The sequence below is a fragment of the Maniola jurtina genome, chromosome 20, assembly GCF_905333055.1.
Source record: "Maniola jurtina chromosome 20, ilManJurt1.1, whole genome shotgun sequence".
NCBI lineage: Eukaryota > Metazoa > Arthropoda > Insecta > Lepidoptera > Nymphalidae > Maniola > Maniola jurtina.
In genome coordinates, this window is record NC_060048.1 from 7151578 (window position 1) to 7174634 (window position 23057).

The 23057-nt window shown below is 36.4% G+C and overlaps 3 protein-coding genes across 4 annotated transcripts; 2 read left to right on the top strand and 1 right to left on the bottom strand.

Moving 5' to 3' along the window:
• Positions 1-909: 909 nt before the first annotated feature.
• LOC123875370 (solute carrier family 35 member F5) lies at positions 910-7772 on the top strand. 2 transcript variants are annotated; one of them, XM_045921151.1, is made up of 11 exons: positions 910-1174; positions 1254-1388; positions 1954-2019; positions 2554-2613; positions 3627-3719; positions 5081-5233; positions 6124-6306; positions 6479-6626; positions 6751-6910; positions 6991-7197; positions 7585-7772. In XM_045921151.1, the coding sequence occupies exons 1-11, from the start codon at positions 1019-1021 to the stop codon at positions 7652-7654; spliced, it is 1431 nt and encodes a 476-aa protein (XP_045777107.1). In that variant the 5' UTR covers positions 910-1018; the 3' UTR covers positions 7655-7772. The 2 variants fall into 2 exon arrangements, with proteins under 2 accessions (XP_045777107.1, XP_045777108.1); XM_045921152.1 differs by lacking the exon at positions 2554-2613.
• A 2891-nt stretch (positions 7773-10663) lies between these two features.
• LOC123875371 (28S ribosomal protein S9, mitochondrial) lies at positions 10664-12480 on the top strand. Its single transcript, XM_045921153.1, has one exon. The coding sequence runs from the start codon at positions 10767-10769 to the stop codon at positions 11985-11987; it is 1221 nt and encodes a 406-aa protein (XP_045777109.1). The 5' UTR covers positions 10664-10766; the 3' UTR covers positions 11988-12480.
• Positions 12474-18547, bottom strand: LOC123875369 (nucleolar protein 8). The gene is made up of 8 exons (XM_045921150.1): positions 18248-18547; positions 17534-17658; positions 16796-17188; positions 16226-16414; positions 15292-15509; positions 14518-14801; positions 13550-13774; positions 12474-12671 (listed from the first exon to the last, which is right to left on the bottom strand). The coding sequence occupies exons 1-8, from the start codon at positions 18438-18440 to the stop codon at positions 12502-12504; spliced, it is 1797 nt and encodes a 598-aa protein (XP_045777106.1). The 5' UTR covers positions 18441-18547; the 3' UTR covers positions 12474-12501.
• Between the last annotated feature and the right edge of the window lie 4510 nt (positions 18548-23057).

Below are 23057 nucleotides of genomic sequence, written 5' to 3' on the forward strand. Positions count from 1 at the left end.
TGGATTTGATGGCTTTTATGGTGCCGCTTCATGCTTGTCGCAAGCAAGTGATTACATACTCTTTGGTGGCAAGCATTGGGAAACACCACAGCACGGCGTACTTTTTATACACAGTGTTTTTGAATATGGTTTGGCTTGCAGCTAATCGGATCTAACAAAAAGCGCTCCCAAGCGTTACCAAGCGCAAACAGCCGTCTACATGTTTGCCAGTGCTTGTTGTTTACCACAACAGTGTTGTTGTTGAAGCGGCACTATTATAGTTATGGCCAAGCTTGGGCCAAGTGATGACCAAGTCAAATCCCAGTTTGCCATTGTTTGCCATAAAGTCCTTCTAAAGTTAAGTCTATTTTTTCAGAACCATGTTCAGAACCTTCTTTGTTCGCTGTCAAGCGTCATTTGACATCAATAAAAGAATTTTGGGGCTTGGGCTTCGTCTGTGTTGGTGTTAGCTGGCGGGCGTGTTCTGCCTTTTTGGAGTGTTTTTTTTTTTTGTTAAAACTGACTGGAAAGCGCTCTAAGGGGGTGCCGTGCGTATGTCGGCGAGCGCCGGCACAGTCGGGGCCCATACTTTTACATAGTTTAACTAACTTGTTACAAATAACTACAAACTTGACTTTGGCTAATCTTTGTAAAGCCAGACGAGAGAGAAAAAAAAAAGAATTTTGATGAATTTTGACCACAGATAGAATGACAGAATTTTGACTGATTTTGACAATGTCAAGGCTATTGAGTATTGGATTTTTAGTGGATTTTATCAATTTTATCGGTGAATTTTGTAAAACAATCTAATTAACAAAGTTCTTGCTAAAAGTCTCATAGCTACAGTTTTGATTTAGAATATCTAAACTGTAGAATAATTATTATTTCATTGATTTCAAGTGCATGGATTATAATATAGATGAATAAATATTCTCTTCAGACCTCATTCGATAAACATTCATAGCTTAAAATCTAAATGAACACAAGTTAGCCCTAGCTTCTTTTATTCAGCATACTAATAAACTGATACCTATTCTTAATGTTGACCTTATGCCATAACTATTTCCGAGTGACATCAAATAACAAAAGTCCTAAAGATGATGTACAAAACTTTAGTAAGAGGAAATTTGCCTTTGGACTGTTTATTTTATTTCTTGTTAGTGTTCTGTGGGTGGTCTCGTCGGAACTAACAAAGGTACATTAATACAAACTTTTGAAACAGTTGAAAAATGCTCTGAATATCTTATTCATTGTAGATCTTAATCTTTTTTCAGTATATTTATGTAGAAAAAAAATTGGAAAGACCCTTCCTAGTGACATATGTAAGGAGTTCACTGCTATTTGTGTATCTACTAGTATTATGCTTCACCCCACCTACAAGAGATCCCTGCCAGCCTGCAGACTACACAGTAAGATTTATACATTTTGTATTAACATTTCTCATTGAATGGCACAGAGATGGCTTGCATTTTGGAGATGGACATAGGATACTTTTAAACCTAGATATTCTTGACCAATTCTTTCAAAACTTAATCATGAGGTTGAAGTCACTGGCTTAAGCTAATATTATTTTAAAGTTAAATCATTTTTTAATGATAATCCAAATCTTATCCACTTCTAAATGTGTCAGTGTGTCTGTCCATACTATCTGTTTGTCTGTTACTTTTTCAGGCCCATCTGTTTAATTGAGTTTATCCAAATTTTGTATAGAGCTGTCATCCCAGAGATGGACGTAGGCTACTTTTTAACCTTGAATATCTGAAAGTTCCCACATTTTTTTATAAATCCACATGGACTAAAGACAGTCTGGTCTTGACAGACAGTCACGGTCTCTTCCAACTTCTAATAAATTGCAAATCCAAACTGTTGTTGATAGATTCAATTGCAGTTTTATCCTTCAACTAACTGTATGGTGTCTGTAGTGTATTGTGTTAGAAATGGTTACAGATAAATATTTTATATTTTTCCTTTCAGCAACTTATAGAACCCACCGCGGAAACAGATGATGAGAACTTTTACACAGAAGCTAACAACAGTTTGGTAAGTAACATAATTGCACCTTCAAAACTACAATAAAGATTAAATAGGTGCTGATAACAATGAGCACTTAATTAATTAATATCTATCGAAACTCATAGCATAAAAATATTGTATTGATGATTAGACTACTGGAATTTGAGCAGAGATAAAGCATGGGTCAGAATAATTAAAACCCTACACTTTATACTTCTCAATTGTAAAATATGAAAATATTAATAATAATAAACTGAATTATCAGCTGGTTGCACCCTCCAAAATGTCACTAGTGTTAGTATAATCTACCTACATCTATTTAATTCAAACTGATTGTGATATTTTTGTGTAATTTTCTACAAAAAAAAAATTAAATTTTTACAATGGTTTCATATTTTAAAGAATAATAAAAAGAAATTAAAATACTTTCAATAACCAATAATAAAATTTGTAGTTTTATAAGTATTTGCCATATGCATGGTATAATAATAAATTTTGCATATATTCGCATGAAAGATGCCTGTTAATAGACTGCAATTTTATGTACATTAAATATTTTAGGAAACTACAAGTCAGGGGGGTTACTCAACCCAAGTAGGAGCCCAAACAGCACGCAATCTGGTACATAAGATTTTTTTAATGAAATAGCCATGTTTTATTTCCATTCATTATTATATTAAAATCTTCTACACTTAATATTTCAATAACAGTTACCATTTTCACTGGGAGGAAGTATTGTTATTTTACTGGTATGATAATAACTAAGCATGTATTCTATTGGTTTGGCATTATTAATTTGTATGCAAAGGCTGAGGTTTTCAAAAATAGCTACTCATTGGCTCTTACGCAAAATAAACAATGCCTGGGCAGTATAAACATTCTGCAATATAATAATTATGAATGAACATAATTATAAGTACAGTGGACCCCCAGTAATCCGACAAACGTTTTGCAGGTCAGTGTCGGACTATCGAATTAGTCGGATTATAGAGTACTGCGTAAGAACCCCTATAGTCCGGCGTTTTTTACAAAAGAGTACCTTGTAATCCGACAAATTAAAGATCCAACGATAAGATTCTATATGTTATACATACCTCCTCTGAAATACAAGTCATAGGTACTTCACTATGTATGTCAAAAGTAAATCACATCACATCACACTAATACTACAAAGGGGAAAGTTTGTGTGTATGTATATAATATGTATGTGTGTGTATATTGGTTACTCTTTCACACAAAATACTACTAAACGGATTGGGCTGAAATTAAGACTGGTGTTGGATAATACCCTGGATTAGCACATAGGCTACTTTTTATCCCGGAAAATTAAAGTGTTCCCACGGGATTTTTAAAAAGCTTACATTCACGCGAATGAAGTCGCGGGCATCAGCTAGTTTCAATAATAAAATAGACTTGTCGGATTACAGGGGTGCCAGATTAGACACGGGCCGGATTACCGGGGGTCCACTGTATACCTACATAGAAAAATTTTAGAAATGAACTTATTTTCATATTACATATTTATATGTATTGTTTGCTTTCTTATTCTAACTGTAATTTATTACGTTTCCAGACTTTTTCCTTAAAAATGTTTGTTTTCATAGACAATGTTGTTAATTCCTGTATATTTTTAGGGTGATTCTACATTTATCCCTGTCCGAGCTGGGGAGACGACAGATAGTGATGACGCGACGCCCAGAGCCGTGCGCTTTAACAAAGTGGCAGAGGTATTTATGTAGCAACACCTGCATTATTTTTAGGGTTCCACACCAGAAGGGTGCCAATGGGACCCTATTACTAAGCCTCCACCGTCCGTCCATCTGTCAGCGGACTGTATCTCATGAACCGTAATAGGTAAAGAGTTGAAATTTTCGTACGTATTTCTATTACCGCTATAACAACAAATACTAAAAATTTCAAAATAACTGCCATGAAAATTAAAAAAAAACAATATTATTTCTTGTAAAATAGTATGGAACCCTTCATGTAAGAATCCCACTCGCACTTGACCGATTTTTTAATAATCTTATTAGTGGTATTAAATATTAGAACTAATGAGGTATGCATATAATAATTGATATCTTTTCTGTCAAACCTTCAAAGAAAAAATAAATAGACAGTTAAAAAAAACACTATAGGTATACTTAGAAGGATTAATCTTTAAGAAGCAATAAACTTTTCGGAGGCGATTAATTTAATCATGCCTGCCTCGTTATTTTGATACTAAAGATAAAATGGAATAAACCTACACATTATATAGGAAAAGAACAAAAGATTACTAAGCAATATTTGTATTGTTCTTATCTACTCAATAATAAATAATATAATTAATTAATCACCACAATACATCTGGATATGTACCTGTTCAGCTGACAATAAGTTGTAATATGGCCCTATTTCGAGGCTGATAACAAGTTTAACAACCCTAATTAACCTTTAATTACCTACTATAATAGGCATAACGCATAACCGCAGGAGGTCGTGGAGCGGTGCGGGAGGGGTGTGATGACGTGACGCGTGCTCTCACTCAGCTCAATGATTCGTCTAGTTGTGACAACTGTCACCACTCCACACCGCTCCACTCCCGCAGGAACCTACTCAGTTTGCACCATACCTACATAATCATAGTTTTTGCTTGTTCGTAGGAAAAGAGTTTCATTCATTTATTCCAATTGCTATTTGAGAATATTTTTACAGAACTCTGAAACCACAAACATATCATTTGTATTTAGAATGTGTCTACAAAATTTTATTGAGTTCGATAATCTTTTATATGAATGACGCGAAACTATCTCTGCCAAGCATAGCGCGCGTCTGTCCGCTATTGGTTGTTCTAAGCGCCAATTTGTACGAGTAAAAAATTTCTGCGCACGGACATCTGCATAACGTCAAGAGTGAATAGGCAACTTCTAGGCAAGCGCGCTCCATCTTAGGCTGCATCATCACTTGCTAGCGAGTCTGATTGCAGCCAAGCGCTAGTCTATATAATTAAAAAAAAAACTTATAAAAGTGGTAGTACTCTCAGTATAAGATTTAACTTCTGCCTTACGAGAGGTTGAACTGTACCTACGCGTTTCCTTGCGGCCAGGTGCGAGTGATGTCGGCGGCGATGGCGGGCGAGGCGCTGCTGGCGCGCCTGTCGTGGTCGGCGTCGATGCGCGCCACCGAGTACGCGCAACGCCGCGCCGCCGCCGCTGCCACCCGTCGCCATCTTAAACTTGCGCTCGTGTTTTCTTTACCGGTGAGTAGCTATAAAGGCGATTTTTTTATTTTTATACAGTTAGCCCTTGACTGCAATCTCACCTGGTGGTAAGTGATGATGCAGTCTAAGATAGAAGCGGACTAACCTGGAAGGGGTATGTCAGTTTTTATTAAACCCATACTCCTTTGGTTTCTACACGGCATCGTACCGGAACACTAAGTCGCTTGGCGGCACAGCTTTGCCGGTAGGGCTAGGTGCGGCTGTTGCCTCCCACCAAACCATACCAGAAGTTATAAAATTCTAAACCCCTGCCGGGAATCGAACCCGGGACCTCCCACTAATAAGACCACAGCGCTTACCACTGCGCCAGCGAGGCCTACAAATAGCGATGAATAGAGCTACACTTCGCGTTTCTTTATATTATGAAATCAAAGTCTAAAGTAAAATATAATGTATTCAAAGTAGGTACTACTCTGTACACTTTCTGCGTAAGTTGGACTAATTGAGGTTGTGGTAGCTAGGTTAGGTCCGGGAGTCGTGTGAGGGGTGATGTGGAGGCGACTTAGGTAGGCTAAGGGGTGTCTCATGACCCATAAGTGAGGGTTACTATAATGATTATTGAGGGTAGTCCGTGATTACTCGTAATGCGAGAGTATCATTAGTACGCCCACAAGGCTTGGTTAATCTAAAGGTTGTAATCCTGAAGTATCCCGTTAATCATTATTATCTAACTTTACTTAGTAGTTAGTTTATGCTTCAATCTTAATTATTAACATCATTCTTAAGGCGAGGAGTAGGAGTAGTAGGAGGCGAAGGAGTAACACACACACACAAACTTTTGCCATTATAATATTAGTGTGATGTGATAGTGTGAAGTGTGATATAATATAATTAATAATCTAATTATAATTGATAATTTATTGTTGCAGTGGTTCATATCAAACTATCTATATCGGTTAAGCCTGCTACACACGACCACGTGCTCGGCCACGCTGTACACGTCGATAACGGGAGCGTTCGCTCTGTCCATCGGAGCGATATTCGCCCAAGTTCCGCACGATCGATTCTCACTCTCCAAATTTGTTGCTATCCTGCTCACAACAGCTGGTCTGGTAAGTATTGGAAAGAGAGAAATGGATATTTACAAATACTATTTTTTTTAAGGTAGATTATAATACATTATAATACTATTTCATCATTGCAATTGTAATTATGAGGTAGATTAGCCAATCGGCGGCCGACCTTACGCTAAATGTAAACGCTCAATAAAGTTATCTTTCTTAGGTGGTATTAGGAGTAACAGAAAGTCACCAAAGCAATTGGACGGCCGTTTTGGCAGCGTTAGGATCGGCTCTCTGCTATGCTGTACATCTCATATTATTTCGTCAAGAGTTAAGGAAAGGAGATGGCATCAACTCATTTCTGCTTGTCGGTATGTAACAAATACTTTAATAAATAATTATATTACTATTAAACAAGACAGTACAATCCCTTTCTTCCTCTCTCTTGTATTCCTCATTTCTGAGAGTTGTTGGCACTAATCCACCTGATTCCAGGTGTTGTGGGATGCGCTTGTGGATGCTTGGCCTGGGCTTTCGGCGGGCTGTTAGCGCTGGGCGGCGTCGAGAAGGTCGAACTACCCTCGCCTCGCCTGTGGAGTTGGCTGCTGCTGGACGGCGCTATCGGACCGCTGTTGATCGAATCTCTATGGCTGTGGTATGTTCACGAATCTGAAATTAACTCTGCATTACCTAGAATCACATAGAATGCTTCAAGTGTAGTGTTTTGTATGACAGGGGTCGTTGGTTGACGTCATCACAGACAGCCACGGCGACGCTAGCGCTGACGCTGCCGCTGTGCGCGTGCGCGGAGGCGTGGCGCGGCGCCGGCAGCGTGTGGCGAACCGCCGCCTGCCTCCTGGCGGCCGCGGGCTGGCTCGCCGCCGCCATGCCCGAGCCCCTCGCCTGGCTCACAGCCAAACTGCGCGCCGCGGAGGGGTTTACGTAAGTCTATGGTTGAAATCTATAGAGCGGCGGGCTTTTGACTTTGCTTAGACTTAAATTTCAGTTAAAATAGTTTATACCAGTGGTATAGCGCTGTCTCGTTTTAACAGTGCCTTACGCTGCGCGGAGGCGTGGCGCGGCGCCCGCATTGTGTGTGTGTGACCTTCAGTGTCAGAAATTAAGCCTTTCGCGGACGAAAGCCTCCATACTAGCAGAGTGACTCGCTGAATCCATTTCTGCCCTGCTATCTTAGCACACTAGACAGTGAAAAGCTGTCAGACCGACACACTTTCGCATTTATAATATTAGTATGGAGTATGGATTACTCTGTGATTGAATAAGTGCTAAATGTACACATTTTGTTAAACCTGGTTATCGTTTTCACAGGGCCATCAGAAATATATCCGAGTTGGACGAGCAGTCGGAGGCGCTGATGTCGTCAGACGAGCCGACGTAACCCATATCGAGTCGCGTTTTGGCATCGCTTCTAGTGTGAAAAGCACGGGGTTTAGTGTGAACACACCTCTTACTCCTAGTCTATACGTGTACAGTACTACTACTTTTATAAGTTACATCGGCAAAATTCGTTTGTGCAGAATAGCGCAACCTAACGACGACTAAAACTAAATGTACACCAATGAAATACAGGCCTTATTGCTTGACGTTAAGGTTTTAAATAAGAATAACAGAGACTCGTGCTAACTGGCTCATAATTCACGCGTGCAAAAAATGTCCGGAAGGCAACAGCCAATAGTGGATAGACGCACTTGTGTTTCGCTGAGATATTTTCGCGCCATTCCAAAATAAGATTTCTGCGCAAGTACATCAGCGCTGCTTATAAAAGTGATAGTACTGCGCAGCATTTACGCCGCTAAAGATGAATCCACACTTTAACGGACATGTCACGGTGCATTCAGACTATGGAACATATTATACAACATAGTTTTCGGTAGTGTGGACTTACGTTATATAACATTGTTATTTAAATGTCAACAAAGTTGTTATGTTGAATTGTTATATAATTAACGATAACCACTGTGGGCGCGATCAGCGATGTGCAATAAAAAATTTATAACATGTTACATAATCTGGATTTGCTCTAAAATTAACGAGTGGCCACCGCCGAGAGCTTTGATTGCAACAATATGACATTCGCTTCTGACTGGTTAATCCTTCGTCAATGGGCTAAAGACACAGGTTTTGCCACAAGAGAACTATAGATTTAGACAACTGGGATGATGCCTTGTGAAAATTAAATTATTTCCTAGAAATTATGAAATAGAGGCTCTTCCAAAATTCCTGAAATCCACGTCTGCAGTTAGTTTTAAATTTGCTAATCATTTTGATTTATCGATTTAACTAAAAAAGTACATCAAATGTTTATGACGTCACATCTATGTATCATAAAAACTCCCTTACTAAGCGAGCGTTTTGACGTTTGATTAAAAGTCACTGATTTGACTAGTAGTCATCGTCCCTATTGCTATCAACAATTGCGATTGTGATAATCACCAAGTTCATTGCTATGATTATATGCGGTAGATATAAGAAGGAAAGAGACGCAAACATTTTCATATCTCTTGTACAGTTTCCTTGTAGCGTTTGGATGTATTATAATACTGAGCATTTGTCTATATAAGTAAATAGCGATTAAACGAGCAAGCGGTTCACTTGATGTTAAGTGAGTTCCGTCTAAACTAAAACCCTATTAAAAAAAATACAACCTAGTATTATTATATGTAAAGTAATCTATATGCGTCCTTTGTATAAAATAATTACGATGACATAATAAACTAATTCAGTAATTCAGAAATCTGTTCAACCCATGAATGTATATTAAAAATGGATCAAGCGCTCCTAATACCTACACATTTAAAGCAAATACCTACTTATCGCTATCCCACTCAAACTGGCGAGCGAGAGCGAGACACCAATAGTGACCGATCTTGCTCTAATTTGATAGTGGAAGTGGGAAAGCGATAAGCGATAAGGCTTCAATTAGGTAAAAGTGCTCTCAATCCACCTTTAACTATACATTCGTGGTTAATCTGTCGTGTTTTCTCCGAGGTAAGCAATATTGTACCTAAGTCAGTTTTACACAATCTAAAATGAGAAGTCTAAAAATATTGTTATGCCTTTTATAATAATCCCTTTAGAAAAGAATAGCATTACATTTAAACTTGTCAATTTAGTTTACAGATACAACAAAGCTATATTGATGAAGTAAATTGTACTATGTGAAAGTAACAAAAGCCATTCAAACGAAAAGGTTTAAATTACTAGTGTTATTTTTCATAATGTTCCCTAAGTTCCTTGTTCCTAAACTATAGTTAAATCTACTTTTACTATCCCATAATCTTACCTATTGTAAAATATTTTCAGAAGTTACAATTTTCCGTTTAGGTACCGTAGTTAGTTATAAAAACTTGCGAAAAAATACCAACAAGCGCTAATGTATACTTCTAGAACTTCTAAGTCACAGCTTGGAGATTGAAGAAACTTTAAAATGATTGAATTACTTAGGTAGGTAATCAAAACAGCTGCTGTCCTGCCTTCAGTATCCTAACGCTACAAATGGATAAAATCTATAAACACTACCTATTTAAAAACATAATGCTACCTGTTAGAAAAAATGTATGTAACTAATTATTTTTGACACAGTATTGTGTAGATACTTATGATAAAAGGTTTTCTTGTTAAATGGATTCACTTATAGCAATAGATTTTATATTTTAAGATAAAAAGTAAGGAAAATAATAAAATCTATAATAACAGCACATTATTGTCTATTTTTTTGTTACCTACCTTATTAAGTTACTCTAGCAATTCGGATTCCATACTGATATTTTTGAATTTGCCGCGCTTTTCGCGGAAGAACTTTTTTTTTCTCGTCTGGCTTTACACGGAAGAACTTTTTGTATGAACATAATTATATCAATGTGAATGGAGTGTAGAGGTAAGGAGAACGATCTCTTAAAGGGAAAAAGTGGCTAGCTATAAAAGTTTAAAAACACTCCAAATTGGCGCTTGCGTAGACAAAGAGTATGATATGAATGTTGCAGTTGTTATCGGAGTGAAGTAAGCCGAGTTTGTAAATTAACGGATTGAAATATGCCGAGTTAGAAAATATAATACTTTTAGTGACTAGAGTAGTTTAGTTACAGTCCAGTATTGAGTATACCATACCTCAACAATTTACGTAGTTTCTCTATTTCAAATTTACCGCTCTTTTTAAAATTCACCCTTTGGCTACTGTAGCGCCACCCGCACATTAGTGTGATGGATAGGTACTTTTTATCTTCGATTAATAACACACGGAGATCGTGCTCCTTGTCTCCACTCCTTAATGGAGCTATACTTCTATGTTTCTATTAAACGTACAAAAGGGCTAGAATCCAGAACCGTAAAATCAGTAAAAAAAACTCACTAACTGCCAATGTCTTGGTTAGAGGTTGTTGTCTATGGTTGTTACTTTTAGGTAAATTTTTTAGGTTATTTTGATTTTCCGAACATAGGGTATTGGGTACCTAATACAAAAATCAACAAGAAAACAGAAGCTATGGTTGAAAATGTATTTATTTCAAAATAAAATGTCGCTGGTGATAAGATTATCCACAAAATACGCCTTGCCCATAAGGGGACTTACATGTTCCTTGGTTAGAAAATCTATAGAAAATATTTCATACAGCACAAAAGCTACCGCGTCTAAGGAAAATGTATACAATAGCTTCACGGACTGGGAGACACTAAGCAAGAAGAAGAAGGTGAGCAAAGCTATGAAGGCATATCTAGAGAGAGCAAGGGAACACGATGAATTCATGAAAAGGCAACAATTTGAGTACAATATTGGCAAAAGGCATCTCGCAAATATGATGGGAGAAGACCCGGAAATGTTCACCCAAAAAGATGTAGATCGTGCTATTGAATATTTATTCCCAAGTGGTATTTACGACCCCGCTGCGCGCCCGCTGATGAAGCCACCAGAGGAAGTGTTTCCCGCGAGAAAAGCTGCAGAATTTGACGAAGCCGGCCGCCCACATCACTTTTTATTTTATACAGGAAAACCTAACTTCTTCAAACTGTTGCATGATGCAGCTGAAAATATACAATTGTTATATAAATTTGAAGACAAGGTTATTCGGAAGAAAGAAATACCAGATACAAACGCAAGTCTCAATTTAGATTCTAGTGATTGGTTGACCAAAGACCAACTTGAACAGATTTTAGTAGAGGGTATAAATGATTTGGAATATGATAACTTTAAATTGGTCATGGAGCGGCTAGTATCCCTACCATACTCCTACAGATGTAAAGATTTCATAGAAAAATTCAGAAAACCACTTTCCACTCAGAGGTTTGCTTTAGAAATCCCTAAACCGAGCTATGATGAAAATGGTTGTGCCTTTGTAACCACCTATGAATGCCTGCGGAAGAAGGCAAGGGGTGATGTAACAATTAAATCTCCAGGCACAGGCAAGATAACTATTAATGGAAAAGATTTGTCATATTTTGAGGATACACAACCCAGAGAACAAGTCATATTCCCCTTAATATTCACTGGGATGCAAGATAAAGTTGATGTGGTAGCCAATGTAGAGGGTGGCGGTCCTTCTGGTCAATCTGGAGCTATAAGATGGGGAATTGCTTGGGGTCTACGCAGCTTTGTTGATAAAAGTATGTTAGAAGCCATGCAAGTTGCAGGCTTGCTAACAAGAGATCACAGGAGACGTGAACGTAAGAAGCCTGGCCAACCAGGTGCAAGGAAAAAGCCTACATGGAAGAAACGATAAACTACATTCTAATCTACTACTCTGTTTACTGTATATCGAGGATTTATGCTAGGCTGTGCCCAGCCCGAGTGAGAAACACAATTGCATATTTGTACGAGGTCACATCAGACCATGTAGTGCCAAAGTCCTCAGAGCCTCGAACAATACACAGCTCAGGCCTGGCATGTTCTAGCATAAATCATCCCTAATATAGTGCCTGGCAAACAACTTGGACCTGAAGAAGTGTAGTGGGTAAAAGTCGACTTATCAACCAATCGCGTGCACCCACGCCGACTGATCGACCATTCGCATGCACGCGACACTCGCAGTCAATGCTCAAGTTGTTTACAGGCCACTGTACTGAACTTGTTTAACATCATTGATATTACCTGATTTTGACATTTTGTCCAAACAACAATAATTGATCTCAAAAATCAGCGATTTTCGTGATTGGGATGATGTTATCTTGGTTCAGTATAACCTTTAGATAATAATAAAACCACGTAAAACATTATAAAGTATTTTATTTTCAAACTCAATTTCTAAATTTCTGTCTCATACTCTTCTTTCTTCCACCAATTTTTTTCTGGAACATTGTATTCTTCCTCTCTTTATTGTAAATTCTCTTTTTCATTAGCGATTTTAATTCCCTTCTCTCCTTTTGACCTCCATTTTCATAAGGCTTTCCGAAGAAAATCAAACCATCTGTAAAACGAGTAATTTAAAAGTTTTCGAAAAATCCTGACTACTATTACTTCAAGGAACCAAAAACTTAAATTGCTATAATCCCCTAAAACCAAACAACCACTCGACAAACGTTTCGCCCCGAAGAGCCACGGGAGCATCCTCAGGAGATGTAGACTTTACAATGCCTAATTACAAAGTGACAATCGTGACAAATACCTACACCATCTTTTGAGGATATTCCGGTGTCGATGTCGGGGCGAATCGTACGTCGAGTTTTAGCGGATTATAGCAAATTAAGCTTTTGGTTCCTTGTATATCATAGACTTCAGCAAAATAACACCTGCTTCTATGCAATACTATTACTTCGTAAATGGATATTCGCTCTTCCCGCGCCTACCACGTAAGCGCACGCCTAGTTAGTACTATGTAAAGCCCTGCTTGATTTACATAATAGCACTGTCCTGTCTAAATCTGATAGTATTGCTTGTTACTATCGGTTTTGCCTTATCTAATATTATAAATGCGCAAGTGTGTCTGTCTGTCTGCTACGTTTTCACGGCCCAACCACTGAGCCGATTTTAATTAAAGGTACAAACTTGGGATACATCCCGGAGAAAGACATAGGCTTCTTTTTATCCTGGAAAATTGAAGAGTTCCTACGGAATTAAAAAAAACAGAAATCCCCGCGGGCATCCTCTAGTATATAATATAAGTATATTGTGGTGTCAAACTAGCAAACAAACAAAACAAGCAATGCTGATTTTGACTTTCGCCGGTCCTCTTGTGGTGCTTTCAAGAATCAAAAATCAGTTTTGGCTGTGGATCCCCATGCCTGTAGGGTGATGAACAAGCGCAAAAGCGCGCCAGTCATCAAAAATTCAGACTAATATGAATACCTTTTAATCGATGATCAGATTTCGAAAAAAACAATTTTTCTCTCCACACTGTTTTGATTTCATTAGTCTCTGGTGCAGGTGTCATATTATTTGTATTGTCTTCCTCATTTTCAGACTCGGACGAATCATACACAAATGGGTTTTTTTCACTTGGTTCCATAGGGTTTTTAACTTTGGTATCTTTTTTAGTTGGTAGGGGAATATAATTAACATCTTCAGTTGCGCCTGTGTAGAAACAAACATAAAATTGACTGACGAACACATCATTGCAGAAAAGACACAGCCACACTCCATATCACCAAATAGATCTATAAATTAGCCATCCCTGCAGATTTCAAGATTAAAGATATTTTTTTTTTCTCTCGTCTGGCTTTTACAATGATTAGCCAATGTCAAGTTTGTAGTCATTTGTAACAAGTTAGTTAAACTACACAAGTATGGACCCCGTCTGCGCCGGCGCCCACCGACACACGCACGGCACCCCCTCAGAGCGCTTTCCAGTCAGTTTTAACAAAAAAAAAACACTCCAAAAAGTCACAACACGCGCGCCAGCAAACGCCACCACAGACGAAGTCCAAGATATTTTTTCTGATGCCAACTATACCTACTTTATCCTATCTGTGGAAAGAATTTAGTGCAGTGCTCGCTGTGTTATGTAATCCCATATGAAATCCCACTGAGATGTTTGTCTCTCTCTATCATTCGTATGGTACCCCATATAAATGATAGAGACAAAAAATCTCAGTGGGCGGTAACCATTTTGATTCACCAACCAATCACAAATGGAACTATGTTTTCTAATTTCGAATGTTTTTTGAAAACAAGATTGCAATTGGTTGGTGACTCAAAATGGTTAACGCTTGGTGAGATTTCTGCCTCTATCATTTACAAATTACGAAACAGAGAGAGTCCTATACTAACTTCTTTTTGTGGATATGGTATAGTACAGAGTTCAGAAAAAAAAATACCTGTTTGTTGGTCATCATCTTCTTTTGTAAATAAGCTCCTCAAGCTAAATGTGGTTGGCTGTGTCATGGTTTCCTTTAGACTGTCGCTTATTTTGTAAAACTGTTCCTTAGATACTTCAACTTTTTCCACAACAGGCTCTGGCTCCTTTTGACTTTCTACATCTTTAATCTCTTTAGATTTCTTCTTTTTCGATTTTTTTGTGTGGTCCTCTGCAGTTACTGGGACTAAATACTTGGCATGCTCTGGTTGGGTGGGATCAAAACGTAGCATCCCCAATTTTGTTCTAAAAATATGATATTTTTGACTTAAATAGATTTTAAGGAAGGGTTTTTAGACATATGGCTACAAGTTACAATGCATTGTTGCAACAAGAATACTATAAGTTGAACCAATTACAACAATTACGATTGTAATAATGATTGATGCAGGTTTTTCGGAACCTGCGGTTCCACTTATTTTGATCGTTGGAGCAGTATTTAAGTCAAATAAATTAGTAAATTTAATGTTTTACTAGATTTCCTGTACAAAAACTGTCAAAATCTCAAATCTATTTCTCAAATAAAAGTTTTTAGATGATAAAAAAATCGGCCCTTAGTTGAAGTATTTATGTTTGACATTATACTATGCAACAAGTAAAAGACAAACTACCACATTACAAAGAGCCATAGAGAAGCAAGAACAACAAAAACAAAAGGACAAACTTAACACTTTATAATAATAGCGAAGTTATAAACATCACAGAATTTCCTGTTGGATTATAACATTAAACTTACTTAGTTTTATTTGTTGTATCAGTCGATTTTGATTTAATAGTAACACCAAGCAAATCTTGCAATGTATTCAACTGTCTAGATTTTTCGTCAGCTTGATTCAAGTCTACCTCTTCTTCATCATTTTGGCCATCATCTTTTTCACTTTCTGAATCCTCAACAAACCTTTCATCTAAGACAAAACGTTTGTCAGATTTATATCTGGATTGTAAATCTAAAACCTACAAAACACATACATAATTGTATAGGAATTCTATATTTTGTGATTGGGATGATGCCTACTCGTATGTCAAAAATAAATTATTTCTTAGTAATTTTATTAAATAGAGTGTCTTCCACAATTCGTAAAATCCACATTCGATGCTAGTTTTAAGTTTGCTAACCATATTAAATTATCGATTTAAACAAAAAAAGTACATCACATCTGTGAATTTCATTCATATTCCCATACTAAGCGAGCAGCGTTTTGACGTTTGATAAAAAGTCACTGATTTGACTAGTAGTCATCATCCCTAATTGCAAATAACTTAAATGCTTTATAATAAATACAAATTCTATTAAAGTTTTTCAAGACAGCTCTTTCTTGTATAATCAACAAAATGCTAATAGTAGGATCCCTGTTATTACTGATCCATTGTATTTGCCACCATCTTATATTTTCCGCTGTAAAGTATAACAGCACTAACTTCACTGGGATTATTATGGCTTCCTCAGGGTGTACTTTGTTCCCCTATATAGATGCTACATTTATACATAGTCCACTGACTCCTAACAAAGTCTGCTTGATAAGATACTGTTCTGTTTGCTACCAATGGTTCTTGATATAAATTATTCTACTGAGTAGATGGAAGAAATGCAGCACTTATTAAGGTAACAATCAAGACATTTTGCCTATAAACATGATTTTCAGATATTTGACTGTAATATAATAACTTACTTTTTGACCTTTTTTCCCTTCATATTGTTTTTTGACTTCAAAATTTATTTCATCATCACTGCCCCCATCATCAAATAAAGTTGGTTTGTGATTGTTCTGTTTAATGTGGCCGTTTGCTGTTGGGTTTTCTTGAGCCGTACTATCCTCTTCATTATCGGAAAATATTATTTTCTTATTGGATTGCTTGTCCTGTTAATGATAAACACACTTTTATAAAAGAAAAAATTAGAAATTCCATTCTAATACATATTGTAAATGTAAAAGTGTCTGTCAAACTGTCTGCTCATCAGTTTAATTGATTTGACAGATATTATACTTACCCTCCAATTTAAATTACCATTGAATTTTGTATAAGAAATTATGGACTAAGAGCTAGTGATGGCCAGACCTTTATTATATTATATGTTTTTTTTTGGGCAAAGCCACTATGATCCAAGCTTCATAGTCGCTGTTTGTTCTTCCCTGTGTTGGGCACTATATGTAGTGAAAATTTCAGCTTTTATAATTTAACAAAGGTCTGGTCTTTGCTGGCTCTCACTCTATAAACCTACAAACTGTTTTACTACTTACAATACTGACTAACCCAATCTTTATGATATTTTTCTTTTCATTAAATTCTTGCCTCTTCTTCTTTATTGACTCTTGCCTTTTCTTGTCAGAGTTTTGTTTCTTTTCATTGTTTTGGAATAAATTATCATATTTTTTGTTTTTCTCCCCAGCATTTCTACTTTGTTTGTCAATTGTATTAATGAGCTGGTTTTCATTAGAGAAATGGTTGGTTTGATTCAGTTGTTTGGATAAAACTGTGTGCTGGAAATTTTCACAGGCAGGTTTTTCTTTAGATTTCTTAGTAATATGTTTACTATCATTTAAGTCTTCATCATTAAACTTCCTTTTATGTGTGTTACGGTGTTCTCCAATATGATTTTTCTTAATAGGCAGGTGTGCTTCTTGATTTTGAAACTAAAAATAACAAAATTTTAATACTAGCTAACTTAGAAATCCCTGGCTGTAATTTGATCCCACAATGACATGTGGTAAATAGATTGTTTTAAATATTTTAATACTATTTTTTGTTTAATACAGGTCTGTAAAAATAATTAACACTCCAACTTTTCCAGTCTGCCAGATAAGCACACACACACACACACAAGTTGGGATAAGGTCACATAATTAATGTATAAGTTTATTAAATTCTGTCAAAACTTGCATTTCGGGATAAGGAAAACTTGTTAACATCAGGGGACCAGCTTACTAGTACCTTGCTATTAAGTAATATAAAAAATCAAGATAATAAGGCACAATAACCTTTTCATCATTTTTATTCTTTAATTGTTCTCGTTCTCTTTGCAATCTTTCCAGAAAACTTTCACGAGCTCTTGTAACATATAGTTTATTTCCTTGGAAATCTTCATTTGAAAAATACTTTATACCTGCAAAAAAAAATTAAATAGATTAAAAAGCAGTTGATATTTATTATTAAGTAATAAACAACTAAAGTGAAATAGATAAAAAAAATGTATGCAGTTCATGTGCGGTGGAAGTGTAACTTTCAGAAAACTAATCTTTGTGAGATAAGACAAATGCAGAGTAACAAATAATTTGAAGTGTTTATTTATTATAATATAGTTACCAAGTTTAAAGGTATTTTACATTTTATAGTACTAACTTTTGTTATATTAAGTACATCACTTCATCAGCTAGTTAATAAACATAATTTCAACAAATAACAGGATAGGTTTGGTACCTAATTAAAGTATGAAATAATAACAATAGGAAATGCTGTTGATTGTATTCTATCTCATTCTCTCGCAGCCCTAATTCCATAGATGCATGTGTTTCTCTTTTTAGTGTCGCTTTTTCGTTTAATCATATTTCAAATCACAATGGTACTAATTAAGTTTTCACTTCCAACAGTTTTTTGTAGGTAACAATGTGGAGTGGAATGGGTTTTTAGGTTAGGTGGCGACGCGTTTTCAAAAATGTTTTTATTGTTAATAACTATCGCAGAATTGAACTTACATGATTCCACGTTAAAATTTGACGCGATTAGAGAAATAAACGCGAATCTTTTCTTGTTATCAGCTTCTAAACCAGGTTTACATTTTAAATCAAAGTTTGTTATTTCTCCGTAAGAAGAAAATGCCTCTTTTAGAGCGTCCTCATTCAAATTTTCTGGCAAATTGCCCACAAATAAACGAGTATTTAGAGCCATGTAAGATAATATACCACAAAATCACACAAACTTTTATAAAATTTTATTTTAGATCGAAAAATGAACAGGAATTTACAATTGATATTTGATATTGACTTTTTTCTTTACTGGTTTTAACTTTTACGGCTCTGGGTCCTAGCTTTTTTGAGCCTTTGACATTGACATATACAAACAAGACCACAGACCATTAGACTAACATAATGAGCATGAACCAATCCTGAACTGGGATTTCGTCTGTGTTGGTGTTGGCGGGCGGGCGTGCTCTGCCTTTTTGGAGTATTTTTTTTGTTAAAACTGACTGGAAAGCGCTCTAAGGGGGTGCCGTGCGTATTTCGGCGAGCGCCGGCACAGACGGGGTCCATACTTGTATAGTTTAACTAACTTGTTACAAATAACTACAAACTTGACATTGGCTAATGTTTGTAAAGCCAGACGAGAGAGGAGGAATCTTGAATTAATGAACTGACATTTTTAATAACGGGCATGAGACGGGTCTGCCTGCGAAATTCAAATTTAATTAAATTTAATTTCGTAGGCAATTCAAATTTAATTTTTAAGAAAAAAAAATTGGTTTATCAAAACAGACAGATCTGTAACCAGTGAACTAGATACGTGCAGGATGCAATACGCACTGCCCACCCTCCCACTACTAAAGAAGCAGGAAAAACAAGCAATACACACCATCAATTTCCTAGAACTCGTGAACGGTAGCGATGCAACTGCATGGCTGCATCCACATACCAGATAAAGTTGAAAACTAAAACCCGACTGCGATCGTCTTAATGAACGCTAAATATTATAGTTAGTAAAATTGTTTTTCCGTCGCTTAGCATATTTTAATGTTGCAGTACATTTATATTTAAGAACGCACAATTTTTTTCTCTTTCATTTGACACCCCACTCGATAGAATAGCAAAAAAAAAATTTTGCAGACCCCACATTTTTCATGTAACATCCGTTAGGTCAATTTTTTAGTATAAAATGTAGCTATGTTCTTGTGAGTTATGGGGAAATAATAAGGCAGATTAGCAGTGGATGAACTGGATCACTTTTATTAGGTATAACAAATTAATTTAGAGAGCTAATTAATACATGTCGATGCCGCCATGGTTGCCCAAGAGAAGGGAGAAGTAAAGGTTGGCTGTCAAACAGCAAACACTATTGGTTGTCTGTGGTCTTAGATGAAAATCAGGGTTGCCAAGTCATTTATAAATTGACCCCTAATTTTCATATTTACAACACTTCCCCTCATGCGTAACATGAGAAAAACATTACAATGTAGAACAACATTAAACATTAATAACTCAGATTAATTAAATACAACAATCTCCACATTGTCTATCTCATGTCTAGCATGACTGTGTATAAACCAATCATCTCAAAACCTTTATATTCCAAATGACTGACTAATAAAAAGATCAAACTTAAAAATCCCTATGACTCTGTACTTTTCATACCCAAGTCATTAACAAAACCCAAATATTTAAAGCTAGACAAGGGCTTTGTAAACAAGTCAGCCAACATATTATCAGACCGTAAATAGTTAACACTAACATCCTTATTCCTTACAAAATCTTTTACAAAATGATAGCGAAGGTCAATATGCTTAGTCTTTTTGTGGCAGTATTCTCTAGTCTCAAGCAATTTTAGTGCACTTTGATTATCACTAAAGATTCTACAACAATAATGTTTATCAAAAATTTCAAACAAAAAATTTCTAATAAAACATACTTCTTTGCACGAATCACTTAGGGCTAAGTACTCAGCTTCAGTACTTGAAAGCGCAACGCATCGCTGCTTGCGCGACTCCCAACATACAGTGGAGTCGCCAATCTTTACAACAAAACCACTATAAGACCGCCTGTCCACGACATCATTGGCCCAGTCAGCATCTGCAAACACTGACATATCAAAAGTACCCGATTTAACAAAAACTAATTTTTTATTTATGGTACCATGCAAATATCTTAATATCCTTTTTGCAGCCAACCAATGATCTCGTGTGAATGCTGTATTAAATTGGCTTAAATAACTTAAAGCATAAGTGATATCAGGCCTAGAGCATACTGACAAATACATTAGGCATCCAATCAACTCTCTATATGGATAAACAGTGTCATCTAAAATATTATCACCAGAGCCTTTCTCCAGTTTATTAACAACCATCGGTGTAGATACACTTTTACAATTTGTCATACCAAAACGTTCTAACAACTTCACAATATAGTCTGATTGGTCAAATACAATAGTTCCACTAGTTCTATCTCTATGTATTTTTATGCCTAAACAGTTCTTTATACTACCTAAGCGTTTACAACTAAATTCTGATTCTAGTAAATTATACAATTTGTCCTTTTCCTTAGAGCTATTAGTAAAGATATAAAAATCATCAACATATAATGCTAGAATCGTTAGTTGCTTGTCATTTCTTTTCATATAAACACATGGCTCACAGTTATTTTGTACATAGCCATTGTTAGTCAATAAAACATTAACACTATTATTCCACAGCCTACTTGCCTGTTTAAGACCATACAAACTTTTCTTTAAGAAACAAACTTTGGTCTTATCACTAGAAAAACCTACAGGCTGTTCCATATATATACTTTCATCAAGCTTACTATGTAAAAAGGCTGTATTTATGTCCAAATGTTCTATGTCCATATTTAATTCATTAGCAATACAAAATAAAATTCGAAGTGTAGTATGTCTTACAACTGGTGAGAAAGTATCTGTATAATCGACACCAGACTTTTGACTAAACCCTCTTGCCACAAGACGAGCTTTATACTTTGTACAGTTACCAGACTCATCAGATTTCAGTTTAAAAACCCATTTACAACTAACTATATTGCAGTCCTTTGGTCTATCCACTAATTCCCAAACATTGTTCTTAATCAGAGAATTGTACTCTTCACTCATAGCGGTGAGCCAACAATCTTTATTAGGACTTGCCATTGCCTCATCAAAAGATTGAGGTTCGTCATAAATAAAACCATTTACCAAAAAAGATAAGTCTGATGAATCAGATAAATCATAATCTTGGAATCTTACCGGTTTTCTATTACGAGTAGAACGAACAGGTCGCTCGCAGCTAGAACTAGGAACCTCTAGTACTGTATCTTCCCCTCGAACGACTGTTTCGTTACTTACAGTGATGTCTGACTCGTTACTCTCTCCATCACTAGTTGCACTAGTTGCAGTCCCCTCTGCACTTTGGAAGGAGGACTCACCTGAAATTGGAGAAGAAAACACCTCATCATCAAGATTTTGGCTAGAATAATCATTCTTACTAGTAAGGCCAGTATCATTGCTGCCATTACTGTCATCACAAGAAATATCAATACTATTCTCATTTGGATTATTGCTTTGCATATCCATATTAATATTATTATTATCACAGCTATTATTTTCAATAGGATCATTGCTTTGCATGTCCATATTAATATTATTATCACTTATTCGGTTGCTTTGCATACCTACATCACTATGAATAAGAATATTACTATCTAAATTAGAATGACTGTCACAGTGGTTTATAAACTGGTTTTCAAAAAATATTACATTCCGAGAAACAATAATCTGCTTAGGATTCAAGGGATCAATCAATCTATAGCCTTTAGTATGCTCACAATAGCCAACAAAGATACAACTTCTAGATTTTGAATCAAGCTTATCTCTCTTCACCTGTGGAATGAGTGTCATAGCACGGCAACCAAAAACACGTAGATGGCTCAGGTTGACTTTGTGACCTGTCCATACCTCCTCAGGAGTTTTATTGGGAACAGCTGCAGTAGGGCTTCTATTTTTAAGATATATAGCTGTAGAAATAGCTTCTCCCCAATATTCTTTAGGAAGATTTGCTTCAAGAAGCATACAACGAGCTTTCTCAAAAAGTGTTCGGTTAAGCCTCTCAGAGACACCATTTTGAGATGGACTATATGGAGCAGTAGTTTGATGGACTATACCCTCACTTTTTAAAAACTTGGAGAACTCAGCACTGCAATATTCCCCACCTCTATCAGTACGCAGACATTTAATAAAATAACCAGTTTGTTTCTCAACAGTTGCTTTAAAAATCTTAAATTTGGACAAAACTTCAGATTTATATCTCATTAAATAGCCATATGACTTTCTAGAAAAATCATCGGTAAACGTTACCAGATATCTAGACCCACCCAGACTCCTTACCGGCATTGGACCACACACATCTGAGTGTAAAAGCTCCAACAACTGCTTGGAACGTTTAGCTTCACCCCTAGGAAACTTTTGCACTGCTTGCTTCCCCTCAACGCACGACACACACTGGTTAGTGACTGTACCATGCTGAGTCGAGTTAGCATTAATACCAACAGCAAGTTTACGGAGAACACTTACCCCTCGGAGACTCAAATGTCCAAGCCGCTTATGCCACAAGCATAAGTCCGGTGTATCCTTGGCTCCCTCTGTGTCAAGCGAACTTTGTGGCGTTGGCACAGCATTCACATTATTTGCAGCAAAAGAATGCTCCTGTGAATCATATAAAACATTGTCCAAAATATAAATTCCCCCCTGTCTAGTGGCAGAAACAACAAGAAATTCCCCATCGAAAACATAACATCTAGTTTTACTAAACTT

What these genes read in the sequence shown, in the direction of transcription:
- LOC123875370 (XM_045921151.1), top strand. Translation starts at nt 1,019, where the DNA reads ATGTTGACCTTATGCCATAACTATTTCCGAGTGACATCAAATAACAAA. An exon ending in TGCTCACAACAGCTGGTCTG is followed by an intron (nt 6,307 to 6,478) that starts GTAAGTATTGGA and finishes TATCTTTCTTAG; the next exon opens with GTGGTATTAGGAGTAACAGA. An exon ending in ATCGAATCTCTATGGCTGTG is followed by an intron (nt 6,911 to 6,990) that starts GTATGTTCACGA and finishes TTTGTATGACAG; the next exon opens with GGGTCGTTGGTTGACGTCAT.
- LOC123875371 (XM_045921153.1), top strand. Translation starts at nt 10,767, where the DNA reads ATGTATTTATTTCAAAATAAAATGTCGCTGGTGATAAGATTATCCACA.
- LOC123875369 (XM_045921150.1), bottom strand. Translation starts at nt 18,440, where the DNA reads ATGGCTCTAAATACTCGTTTATTTGTGGGCAATTTGCCAGAAAATTTG. An exon ending in AGAATAAAAATGATGAAAAG is followed by an intron (nt 17,189 to 17,533) that starts GTTATTGTGCCT and finishes TGTTATTTTTAG; the next exon opens with TTTCAAAATCAAGAAGCACA. An exon ending in ATCTGATCATCGATTAAAAG is followed by an intron (nt 12,672 to 13,549) that starts GTATTCATATTA and finishes CTCGTTTTACAG; the next exon opens with ATGGTTTGATTTTCTTCGGA.